Source organism: Typopeltis vanoorti, chromosome 24, assembly GCF_054136105.1.
Source record: "Typopeltis vanoorti isolate ZY-2024b chromosome 24, IOZ_Tvanoo_1.0, whole genome shotgun sequence".
Lineage (NCBI taxonomy): Eukaryota > Metazoa > Arthropoda > Arachnida > Uropygi > Thelyphonidae > Typopeltis > Typopeltis vanoorti.
In genome coordinates, this window is record NC_143572.1 from 74,972,978 (window position 1) to 74,986,059 (window position 13,082).

Genomic DNA, 13,082 nt, shown 5'->3' on the forward strand with positions numbered 1-13,082 from the left:
GGTTTGGATAGTGGCCTTTCCCATAATGCGTGGCATTATATTTGTACGTAAGGATGTGTGTTTTGCATTATCGTATATTCAGGCTAATGAATTCATATCAGTTGCCTTAGTATCCCATAATGCAAAACACACATCCTTACGGACAAGTATAATGCTATGCATTATGGGAAAGGACAGTTGTGAAGTTATTACTGCACTATTCATATATTCCTAGGAACTTTTGATATGTTTCTTCTTTTCTGGCACAACTGCCTTTCTGAGTCCACCATAAAGTTTGGAATTTTTTATCCTTGAAAACATCACATCTCCCTGTATGAATCATTCTTTTCATCATCATCAAATTCCTGCCATGTACCCTCAAGGGGTGTACAGGATATGACAGTACTACATGAAAAAATTACATCATTACTAACTTCCTATCTACAATTTTCCTCCAAATCAGTCTGTTACTTGTCAAGACTCCAACATTATCAGATCTTATATTTCTATCGTCTAAGGCACTTTGTACCGTATCAATCCACCTATATCTTGGTCTTCCTCTGGGTCGTTTTCCTGCCAACCTGGCAGAGAACACTTGTTTTGCTAATCTTTCCTCTCCCATTCTATTTAAGTGACCATACCATCTGAGATTAGCTCTGCTAACGCATTCCTGGATGCTGACAATGTCAAGTTCTTTCCTAATATCCTCATTTTTAATATGATATTGCCATTGATGCCATCTGTTCATGCCTCTAATCTTTCTCAGGACTCTCATATCTGCGGTCTCTAGTCTTTGGTCAAGTGTTTTACTTCTGACCCAGCTCTCAGATCCATAAGTTAAAATTGGTTTGAACACAGTCTTGTATACAGCTCATTTAGTGTTCCGACTAATTTCTTCCTTATTCCATATGAATTTATTCAATTGACTTCCCACGATACCAGCTTTACTGATTCTGTTGTCTATTTCTATATTTAATTTACCATCTTCAGTAAAAATTGTGCCTAAGTAGCTGAAATGTTTTACTTGTTCCACGGGTTCTCCATTCACAACGCAGTTGACATTTTCAATGATTCTGCCTATTTTCATTGTCTTTGTCTTTTTATTGCTGACCTTCATACCATATCTATTACAACAGCTATTCAATTTAGTCAGAGAATCTTGCAGACTTGTAGCGGATTTATTTAGAAGTATAACATCATCCGCATAAAGCAAAGAGCTGACATTAACATCTCCAATTTTGATATCAGGTTTAATACCACATTCCTTCATAATGTGATCCATATAGATAATGAATAACAGAGGGGATAATGTACATCCTTGTCTCACACAAGATTTAACATTAAACCATCTTCCTGTACTTCCCTCAATTCTAACTGCTGACTCACAACTCAAATAAAGACCAAGTATTGCTTGATATAATGCCCCATTGACACCATATAACTGCAGCGTATTGAATAGCTTCTCTCTTGGCACCTTGTCATATGCCTTTTCCAAATCGACAAAACTTAAATACAGATCTTTGTTATATTCCCATGCTTTCTCGACTATTTGTCGTAAAGTGAAGATCTGATCCTGACAGCCTCTATTTGGCCTGAATCCAGCTTGTTCTTCACCAAGCTTTTCTTCCACAATTCTTCTCAACCGTTTCTCAAGTATACTTGCATAGATCTTGCCAGGAACACTCAGTAGGGAAATACCTCTGTAATTCTCACATTCAGTTTTATTTCCCTTTTTATATATGGGTACTATGAGAGCTCTACTCCAATCATCGGGAATTCGTCCCTCTGCCCAGGCTTTCTGAACTATGCAGTGCAGCCACTGTAAGACTCTTATACCACCATACTTCAGCATTTCTGGTCGAATATCATCTACTCCTGCTGCCTTTCCACATTTCAAGCCTTTGATGGCTTTTTCTACTTCAAGTATGGATATGTATTCCTGACTGCATGCCTGGTCAGTGTTTTTTATCACTGTGCTGTCATCACTGCTTGTTTCATTTAGCAGTTTTTCAAAGTAATTACTCCATACTTCAAGGATATCTTTTTCTCCTCTTTTCATTTCACCTTTATCATCTCTAATTCCTTTTACAGCACTCTTTCCTCCATTCCTAAGCTTCTTCAACAACCTCCAGAATATTTTGCCACCTTCTTGATATTTATTTTCTATATTCTTGCCAAAGTCCTCCCATGACTTTTGTTTAGCTAGTTTTACACAATGTTTAGCTTTCTTACATTTGTCTCTGTATTCTGTAAGAGTAAAAGCTGACTTATTTGCCAGGAACTTTTGATATGCTTTCTTCTTTTCCTTCACTGCCTCTTTAACTTCCTGTGTCCACCAGGGAGTTCTGATTTTTTTATCTTTGCACACAACCTCACCACATGCCTCTCTGGCAGAATCAATCAATGTTTCCTTCAGAGTTTGCCACTGAATCTCCAAGGTTTGATTCCTGTTCTCAAACTCTTTCATTTTCTTTTCAATAATATTTCTGTATTTTAGTCTACAGTTTACATCTGAGAGGTGCTCAACTTTTATTCGCTTTAAAACTTTCTTACATGTTATTCTTTTCAATATGAAATTCAATTTTATCCTGCTCAAGACTAAATAGTGATCACTTCCAATTTCAAATCCTCTGTACACTCTGGTGTCCTGCACCAGGGAGTAAACATCACTATCAACAATAACATAGTCAATGAGACTTTTCTTATTCCTAGCCTCTTCTCTCCATGTGAATTTGTGCACATTTTTATGTTGGAACATGGTGTTAGTAATAACCAGTCCATGTCCTGAGCAGAAATCCAACAGATATTTGCCATTATTATTAGCTTTGCTCTTTTCTCCAAATTTTCCCAAAATATTTTTGTATGTCTCACAATCATTTCCTACCCTACTATTTAGATCCCCAACAAGGACCAACTTTTCCTTTTTCATTGTGTCAGTTGCTTTTTCTAAAGCCTCAAAAAATTCCTCCACTTCTACCTTAGTAGAACCTTCTGTGGGACCATAGGCACAAATAAGTCTCATTGTCCAGTTCCCCATTCTCATATTTGCCCACAGTACTCTACTTGAGACTGACTGCCATTCAAGAAGATTAGCCTCGTATTTTGTGTTGAATACTATGGCAACTCCTTCTTTTCCTTGATTGTTATTGCCTGAATATAACATTTTGTATTTATTGCTCAGAAAGATCTCACCAGTTTTGGTCTTTTTTGTTTCAGTCACCCCTATAATGTCGACCTGGTACTTATCTAATTCCTCAGCTAGCTCCATTTCTTTGCCATTCAGGCTTCTTACGTTGATAGTACCGATCTTTAACTCTGGTGATGTTGAGTTGGGGTTTGTTTTCAGATTTGTTCCAGTAGCTGACTTTTCGCTGTTCGCCCTGGTTCCCTGGCGAAAACAACGGGGGCCTTGTTTAACCGGGCGACGCCCCAGCCGGCATGAAATTTTGTCATGTTGTACCATCATTTTTTATTTTGGTTTAACCAATAAGAATACAATTTGGTCGGCTAAATCCCAAATTGCTAGCCCATCCTCGTTCGTTCAGTATCAAAGTAGATACCCAACAGGGTGCACCACGAGAAGGTGAGGATTGGACATTAGCTCAGAAGCCCTGGTCGGTTCTCCGCATTCCTTTAAAGGCTATGTGGAGGTCTCCTCTCAGTTATACAGCTTTGACCCTTAAGCACCCCTTTCTTCAGAGTTTATCACTAATTTTCCAAGACTTGAAGATCAGTGATAAACTCATGTGGCTTAATCCTAAACGCATCAGTTAATAACACTTTTCTTTTAACTTCTCTCGATGTGAATTTGTGCACATTTTTATGTTGGAACACTGTTAAGTTACAAATCCATGTTTTGAACAGAAACACAGTAGATACCCACTATTATCAGCTTTGCACTTTTCTTCAAATTTTGCTCAATGCAAAATTTGCACGCGCGCACACACTTTTCTTGGAAAGAAGTCGGTGGGTACCATACTGTGAGGAACAAACAGCCATGGCACCTACCCTAATGAGATGTACGGACCTCCTTTCGTTGTGATGACTGCAGCAATCCTGGGGGGGGGGGGGGATACTTTACACAAGCATATGATAGCGGTCAATGGGAATTTTGAACCATTCTTCCTGTAGGCATGTAATGAGGTCCTGAGTTGTGTGTGGGGGGGGACATCTCTGATGCTCCTGTTCATCCCACAGATGTTCGGTAGGGTTGAGATCAAGGCTCTGTGGAGGCCAGTCAAGTGTAGTGACATTCATGTCCACAAACTATGCATTTATGGCAGCAGCAGCCTTATGACACATTGCATTGTCTTGCTGAACGAGACAATTTTCAGTGTTCATGACACCACAAATGGAGTTCTGTGGCCAAACCAGGAAGAAAAGGACCATACCATCACACTGTCACCTCCAAATTTCGTAGCGGGGGATATGCACTCTTGTAAGAGACATTCACAGGGCATCTACCACACCCACATCTGTCCATCTGCTCTGTAGAGGGTGTAGTATGTTCTTTGCACCATTGAAGGTGATGCCACATGTTGGTTCAGGTAATGTGGGGTTTGCATGTTGTGGTCCTACCATGCAAACCCATGTTGTGAGTCTCAGTTCTGAATGTTTTTTGTGCAGATTCGTGTTCTGGTCAAGCCTGGAACTCTACATTTAACCTGTCAACTAATTAATGGCAGTTTTTACATATTATCCTTCAGCACCCTATGGCCACGTTTCATGAGAGTGGTTGGTTGTCCACTAGCACTTGCAGTTGACTCCCAGCACCTCCATCTCAGTATGGTATCATTGATGGTTGACCTGGGATTTCCCAAAATGGCAACAGTTTACCAATGCCTCTTTCAAACTCCATCAGTTCCCTTCTCTTAGCCATTTCATTCGTGGAAACACTTGCACTGACTTGAGAGTATCATATTCCTCCAATTTTTACTGGTTAAAAACATGACTCTTTACATTGCACGATGCACCTTTCCCATGGGGATGTCCGTTGACTTCTTTCCAAGCAGTGTATATGGATAAAATTTACAGTAGAATTTGAAGTTAATGGTTCCCTTCCTTTTCTTAATGTAAAACTTACTTGTTCATTTGAGAAACTGAAGATCTGTATTTGCAGACAACTTACACATCCCAACAGATAGCTTCACAACCAGTCCCTTCATTATCCTTCTCAAAAGCTTGATATTATTTCTACTATGGGAACCTGTGTGTGTGTGTGTGTGTGTGTGTGTGTGTGTGTGTGTGTGTGTGTGTGTGTGTACTCATCAGCAATGAAGAGATTGCCAAAGAATTGAAGTTGCTTTCATTGATTTTTCAGAAAAATAGTTATGGTAAACAGTTGATTTCTAAATTCTTGTTTAATTCTCCTACACACCGTGTCAAAGATATAGTAATGATGTGAAAGGTTATATCATTATTCTGTATATCAGCTCTATTTCCAACAAGTTGTTGAAAATCCTCAATAAATGTAATATTTGCAGTTTATTCATCCCCCTCAACAAAGCTTGATTGACTCACTGTTGCCCAAAAAAACCAAAACATAGCAATTTCCAGGAATGTATCATCTCTGGTATGGTGGTTGTAATTACACACATGATGGATTAACTGAGAAATCAGTTGACCTTTTGTATTGAAGGACATCTCAGAGATATCACATACAGCAGAATCAAGACCATAGCTTTATCCAGTCATGTGGTCAATTCTTCTGATCATTATGACAATCAGTCCACTACTCTCTCAATAAACTGGAATAGGTCTAATATCATATATAAATGCTATGATGAACTTGAAAGAAAACTCTTGGAATTAACAGAAATTGCCTATGTTTACCTTAATGTCAACTCAGCTATATCCTTTCTGATTGTTATTCCTCTGCTATTTAGCTATGCCAGTCATGAAATCTCATTGAGAACAATGTCCGTGCGGTTTGCCTAGTGGCTTTGCGCTTCGCAACTATATGCCTGGGGAAGGAGTGTCCTAGGTTCGATTCCTGTCGCCGACGTGAGGAGCTTAAGGATCTTCCTCAGCCATAGCCAAGTTAGCCCTTGGGCATGGACAGCAGGGTTTTCCCCCTCAGTTTATCTGGAGTTTTTCATCCTGCAAGCAGGCTAACTGGCCCCGTAAACACATGGATCAACAGCCATAAATACTTAACCCCCATGAAGGGGCTCAACTCATCCCAATAGGGACAGGGGAGAAAAGGGAGGAAACTCCATATGAATTTTAAAAAAAATAAAAATTGAGACCAATTCAGCTTGTTCAAGAATTCATTCAAATGTGAAGCAATCCACTGATAATTTTAAACTGTGGTACTGTACTCAAGTAATGTTGCTCAAGTATGTAGCTCTGATTTTTTTCATTTCCATATACTGCACCTGATGAAATCTTCTAGAAAGACAAAACTAGTAGTGATTTTTTAAAATAAATTAGTTATTTTCTGTTTTATCATTTTGCTATATAGTCATGCAAGTTATTTTTTGAAAGATTATATATATATATATAGAGAGAGAGAGAGAAGAGATTTTAAAAAAGAAAGAAAAAAGTTAAACAGCAATGGCTCCAAAACAGGCCATTGAGGTACACCACTAATAACTTTCTCTTATGGGAGATCACACTCCCATACACAACTTGCTAATACCTATCAGGAATGAAATGACCAATCTAGTGCACTAATCTATCAACTCCATCAGTTCTGATTATCAGCTTGTCATCTGGCAATGATATATCAAAGGCCTTTGCAAAATCTAAATTTATTATGTGTGAATCATCTCCCTTGTCCAAGACATTTGTAACCCCCATTTGTTATAAGTAGTTTGCTAAAACAATTTTCCATTAGCAAATCCATGTTGTCCATCAAAGAGAATACTGTAATTGTTAACCTAATTATGAATCTTGGTTCCTCACTAACCTTTCTAACACTTGAACCATAGCTCCAGTCACCTACCTTATGAAACCAAACAATTATCCCTCTTTCCACCCATTTGGAACGTGGCCAAATTTAAGACTTGTTAAAAAGATGCATCAATGCTGTTATCAACTTGATAGAACATTCCCTTGCTCAATTCTTCATTTACCGTTTGATCACTTGCTATTAGTGGCTCCTCCTCCAGCCCACTGCTCTCAAATTCTGTGATGATACCTTCATGAGGATGAAAAAAAACTTTATAAATTGCACATTTAACATCTCAAGTAAATCGTCTTCAGTGGTTATTATTCTACCATTTTCACTAGCCAGTATCATTCTTTCTTCTACTGGCAACATGTCAAAAGAACTCCCCAGAATTTTTTTTCTTTTTTCCTCATTAGTTAACTACTGCTCAGATTGCACTTTTGCTACCCTTACCAAGTGAGGCACCTTTCTTGCTGCTCTTTGTATTCTTGATGCAACTGATTATTATTACTCATCTGGTGCTGTCTCCATAATGCCTTCTTACAATTTGAAACCTTTCATTCACACCTACCTTATTTAACCTTTTTGGAATGCATTCAGGCATTTCCTCTACCATGTAGTTACTGAGCAAGGCCCAAGCAGCATTGATCTCCTTTCCATTCAATTTCTCATTCTATGATATAACTGCAAGCTATCTCTTGAGTTTGTCATAATCGCCAGCCTCATAGTTACACACATAATTTTCTCACAGATCTCCTTATATGGCCACCACCCAAGTCAAATCCAACACCCTTGATTGTACTGCCTAAGGTAGTTATCCCTCAAAAACTCATATTCTTTTCTTTGTCCTCTAGGTGTCTCTTCATGTCAGTCTGTTGCCATAATTAAAATTACCTTTAATGATCATCCTTATTTTCCAGACTAACCTATATTTTCTTCTCATTGCTCTCCACATTACCAGATCTATAGCAACACCCAAGTAAGTATTTCATGCTGTCTCAGAACTGCTATTTGCTACTTGCATCTCCACTTTGGATGGGCATAAACACTCCTCCTCTCTGTCTTCATGAAAAACATCATATCCTTCTATCTCTATTCCTGTCATGATGTCATCCTTGTTCAACCACATTCAACAATTTTTGCTTGAATGAAATGCAGTCAATGCAAAAATTTTGTTCACCTTATTGTGACTACTTTGCATTCATAAACAAACATATATCTGGTTCTGTTGTAATGTCTGATGTGCAGTTCTATGCACCTCTTGACAAGTGAATGCTGTATAAAAATTTTGATATAGATCAGATACCATCTCTTGGTCTTTAAGCATAGAAATTAGATATGGGCTGATAGCATTATTATTGAGAGTGTAGAAAGTAGTAGTGGTATCTTGCTTATTATTTCTAGAAATGTGTTAAGATTGGAAATGTTTGTTAAGTGCTAGATTGTTTAAGCCAGAAAAGGGTGTTTTTGTTTATCTAGTTATATACCCTTTCACTAGTGCATTCAGCAATTGTGATATACATGAAGTGTTGATAGTAAATGAAAACTTTATAGGTCAATAGTAAGTTTGGCAATAAGAATGTTATCTTAAAAATGTTTAAATCAAAAGCAGACAAATGCAGCAAGAAAAGTAAATTTGCTTAGGACACAGTAAAAGAAATGACAGGCACTTGCACTTCTGGGGCTGCAGAAATATTTTATTACAGTGTTCTATAATAAAATTTTCAAGTGAATTTTCTTTAGAACTGTATGGTTCCTGTGGAGATTTGATTAAGCTATTGCAATTTTGTATTAAAGTTGTATACTGTTTTTATGAATTTTCTGTAGCATTACTAAGAACAGTTTGCTTTCAGGACAGCAAAATATTTCACAATGGGAACTTTCAGTTTCAAAGCATTCATTTTAATGCGGTATAAATATACTACCATATAAAAATTGAATAATATATCGGTTTGAGATCCATTTCGAACTAAGTCTCTAGTTGAATTTAACTGAGAGGATGGGAGACTTAATTGACTTATGAAATATATTGCATAGATAGCTGGGTTTTGTTTTTTGGTTCTAGGTCTTGTGAACTCATGTTAGAGGCTTAATGGAATAAAATAGCACTGAGAAATGAGAAAGGATTAAAAAATAATATAAAATTCTTCCAGTATTTTGTCTCAGTCACTGAGACATCATCAGCAAATACAGTATAAGACTTCTAACACACAGAAATGCAACACAAAACTAAATGAAACAACTGGATGAAAGGCTAGAGTCCTAACTAGGTGGGATATCCTCTGAGCCTAGTTATGCAGTCTAGACCCACAGATAAATACATTCACAAACTTTCCCATCATTGTCCCTCCCCCTCAACAATATGATATCATTAAAATACTAACTAATAGAGCCTATAGCCTTTGTTCCAATGAGCCTTCTTGCATTTCATCAGATACATCACATCTTATCTACAGTTACATCTGGCTACAGTTCCCACAGTATTAAAAATAAATAAATAAAAATCCTTCCCCCAATCTTTGACCTTCTCTTTGGAAAGATTTTAGTAATGCTATCATCATCCCTTGTGTCTGAGGCACTTCAGAAAAAATACAACCTTGCATGGCTTTCAAATCCCCACTTGGAACTAGCACTAAAGTGTTAGTGCTACTATTGACAGGAAGATTTTGACTATGCATTTTTCTAAAACAGTTGGTCTTTGGGGCTTTTTAATGGCTGTCCATATAGCTCCCTCTTTATGATTCAAAAGCTCTTGCAGTATTCAACCTTACTTAAAAATTTCATAGATTAGTGGTATGTGGTGTAGCATTATTGTGATATTGGAGATGTCATGCTAGGTCTTTTTATTTGTAAAACTTTAATACACCTGGTCATCGACTTACGGCCGTCCGCACTTATGACCACAAAAAAAAAAAAAAAATTAATAACAAATCAGGCAGCTGCGTGTACGATAACTGTCTCTCACATACACTCAGTCGCTTTCAAGCATCTATTGCGTATGGTGTATTAATTAAAATTCTACTGAAATACTACCCATAAAATGTCTAGTAAAAGAAAAATGAAACTAATAAAAGAAAAACTTCATCTACAGATACGCTAGCTAAGAAGTCAAGGAAAACTATTGATTTAGAGTGTAAAATGAAAGTTATCCAGAAGTATGAAGGCAGAAAGAAAGTGAATACGATAGCACGTGAGTTGAAGTTATCACATTCCACAGTATCAATGATACTTAAGGACAAAGAAAGAATTCAGGAAGCTGTGAAAGGTTCTGCACCTATGAAATCTACAATTTTAACCAAACAACGACAGAGACCCATCCATGAAATGGAGAAATCGTTGTTTATGTGGATGGAAGATTTAATACAGAAAAATTCACCCATGAGCCTTTGCACAGTGCAAGTGAAGACTAGAAGTCTGTTTCAGAGTTTAAAATCATGTGCCCGAGATGATTACGCAGAAGATTTTCAGGCTAGTACTGGATGGTTTAAGTGTTTTAAAAAAAGATTTGCTTTGCATAATATACGTGTCACAGGAGAAGCAGGAAGTGCAGATGAAGATGAAGCCCAAAAATTCGTTGATAGTTTTGACTCTTTAATCAAAGAAGAAGGTTATCTACTGGAACAAATATTTAACGTAGATGAAACCAGCTTGCAATGGAAACGCATGCCCAATTGTACGTACATACACCAAGAAACAAAAAGGATACCAGGATTCAAAGCTTTTAAGGATCGGTTGGCTTTGTTGCCTGGTGGGAATGCCGCGGGTTTTAAGCTGAGGCCTTTTCTCATTTATCGTACAGAAAACCGTTGCACATCAACAAGCACACACTGCCCATTTACTACCGTTCAAACCCTAAAGCCTGGATGACTCAAGCACTGTTCAAAGACTGGTTCATGAACTGCTTTATTCCCCAGGCTCGTGGATATTGTGCGGAGAGAGGCATTTTTCAAGATTTTATTGATTATGGACATCCTGTCCACCCTCCTCATCTGGACGACCTTCAACATGATGTTAGAGTGGTTTTTATGCCACCTAACACAAACGCTCTCATTCAACCCATGGATCAGGGTGCTATTTCAGCATTCAAGGCTCACTACCTCAGAACAACATTCGCACAAGCCATCAAAGTGATAGATTAAGATGCTGATTTAACTTTGCGAGACATTTGGAAACAGTACAACATTCTTCAGTGTATCAAGAATATTTCGACCGCATGGGAATGTGTAACAAAGAATTATATGTCGGGAATTTGGAAAAAGTGTCTAAAATGTTATGTGAATACATTTGAAGGATTTGAAAAAGGAGAGGAACTGGAAGTGATTACAGAAAAAATAGTTAAACTTGCAAAAAATCTTAAATTAGAATGTGAAATAGAAGACGTAGAGGAGTTGCTAGACTGTGAAATAAAAGAACTTTCAGATGAAGAGTTGATTGAATTGGAAGCACAGAGAGTGTCAGAAGAAAATGTGAGAGAGGAAGAAGAGGAGCCAGAAAAGAAATTCACTGCAAAGAGTTTATCACATTCTTTTTCGCAACTGAATAAAGTCAGTTTTGAAGCAATGGACCCTAATGTCGAACGATTCACAAAGGTTGAACATATAATTCAAGATGCTGTGTGTTATTATCATGAGATATATGAAGAAAAAAGAAACAAACTGTTCAAATAAAGCTCAGCATGTTCCTCATCAAGAGAACATCTCCTACCTCAACCCAAGAACATGACCCTGACAATCCACAACCCAGCACAAGCAAAGATTAAAAATTGATTTTGTAAATTTCATTTGTATTAATTTTTACATTAATTTTAGATTGTGTTTTTGTGTTTATACAAAGTAAAAATAATACAGTATGTACAGTATTATTTTTCACATTATGTACAATATACATAATTATAAATTTAAAAGATTATAAAAATAAATTATAAAGATGATAAAAAAATTAGAAAGGTTAAAGAATACTGTTAATAAATATATGGCCGACATACGACCAGATCGACTTATGACCTGTCAGCCAGAACGGAAGTCGGTCGTAAATCGACGACCAAGTGTAGTTGTTTTTCAGTCTACCATTATTAATAATACCTATCGCCTTCCTACTTGTATTTAAAACATTCAGCTCTAAAGAAAATTATTTGGCAGTTATAGCAGTCTTTCTCAGATACATTCATTTTTTCCTTTCTTTGATTTTCATAATTTGTTTCTATATCAAGCTAAAGATTCTGAATTATATCAAGCCTTTTTATTTTGATAACTTCTGACTTTGCTGATGTCAGTAATTTCTGCAGACTTTTCTCCAGATTTGATTATGAACTTGACGATCATTTTGTTGCATTACTTCGATTGGCATGTTTACCTGGAACAAAATAAATTTTTTTTTTTTTTTTTTTTTTTTTTTTTTTTTTTTTTTTTTTTAGAAAAGAAGGTTCAAAATTTTAAAATAAACTGAGGAGACTGTGTACAATATGCAAGATTTTTGTGTTGCTGCACCATCCAGAAAGCTTCCAAAATATATACCAAATTAATACTGTCATTGGGATCATGTTTGATAATCGAAAATTGTAGAGATAGACTACTTTTTCATGTAGCTTCAGGCATTCAAGGAGCAAGCTGTGGTTATGCTCACACTGTTCAATAAAAATAGTCTTCTACAACTCGCAAAATTTCATGCTATAGTGGGATTTGAACCCACAGCATTTGCTGCTTATACAATGGAGGTGTGTCAAATGGACACATTTCCATTGTATAAGCAATGCACCAAGAACTGATTTTCCCCACTAGGGAATTGAGCCCTTGTCTATACGAATGCTATTTAATTTTCATCGTTTTGCTTAATTCAGGTATCGTCCAGTGCCAAATGAAGAATCAGAATCCAATCAGAGTTGTCGAAGCAGTAGCAGCAGTAGCAATAGCGCCTTTTCACGAAATCAAGCTTCTGGCTCTGGCTATTCTAGTCGGCGAAATAAAGGCTCATCAGGTGGAAGAACATCACCAAAGAAAAAAGGGGATGAGCTTTGGAATGGTAAATATACCTGATCTACTAAATTGACCTTTTGCTTTATAATTATACATGCAGTAAATCTTTTATAGTCTGGTCTATATTTATGCATGGAGGTAAGTGTGGGAAATTTATGTTAGTCCTGTTGATGACCAGATCAGTGATGATGGTCCTGAAAATGTACGCGTAAGTGGCATAAGTTTAACCCATCCATGAC

General features: G+C 37.0%; 1 protein-coding gene across 8 annotated transcripts in view; it reads left to right on the forward strand.

Annotated features, from left to right (window-relative positions):
• The window catches only part of ctrip (E3 ubiquitin-protein ligase ctrip), an 817,513-nt gene that overhangs the window by 679,543 nt on the left and 124,888 nt on the right, over positions 1 to 13,082 (forward strand). For all 8 annotated transcript variants that reach the window (XM_090413730.1, XM_090413731.1, XM_090413729.1 and 5 more), the window contains one exon: positions 12,708 to 12,889. In XM_090413730.1, coding sequence (XP_090269856.1) covers positions 12,708 to 12,889 — 182 coding nt within the window. The remainder of the gene's footprint in view (positions 1 to 12,707; positions 12,890 to 13,082) is intronic.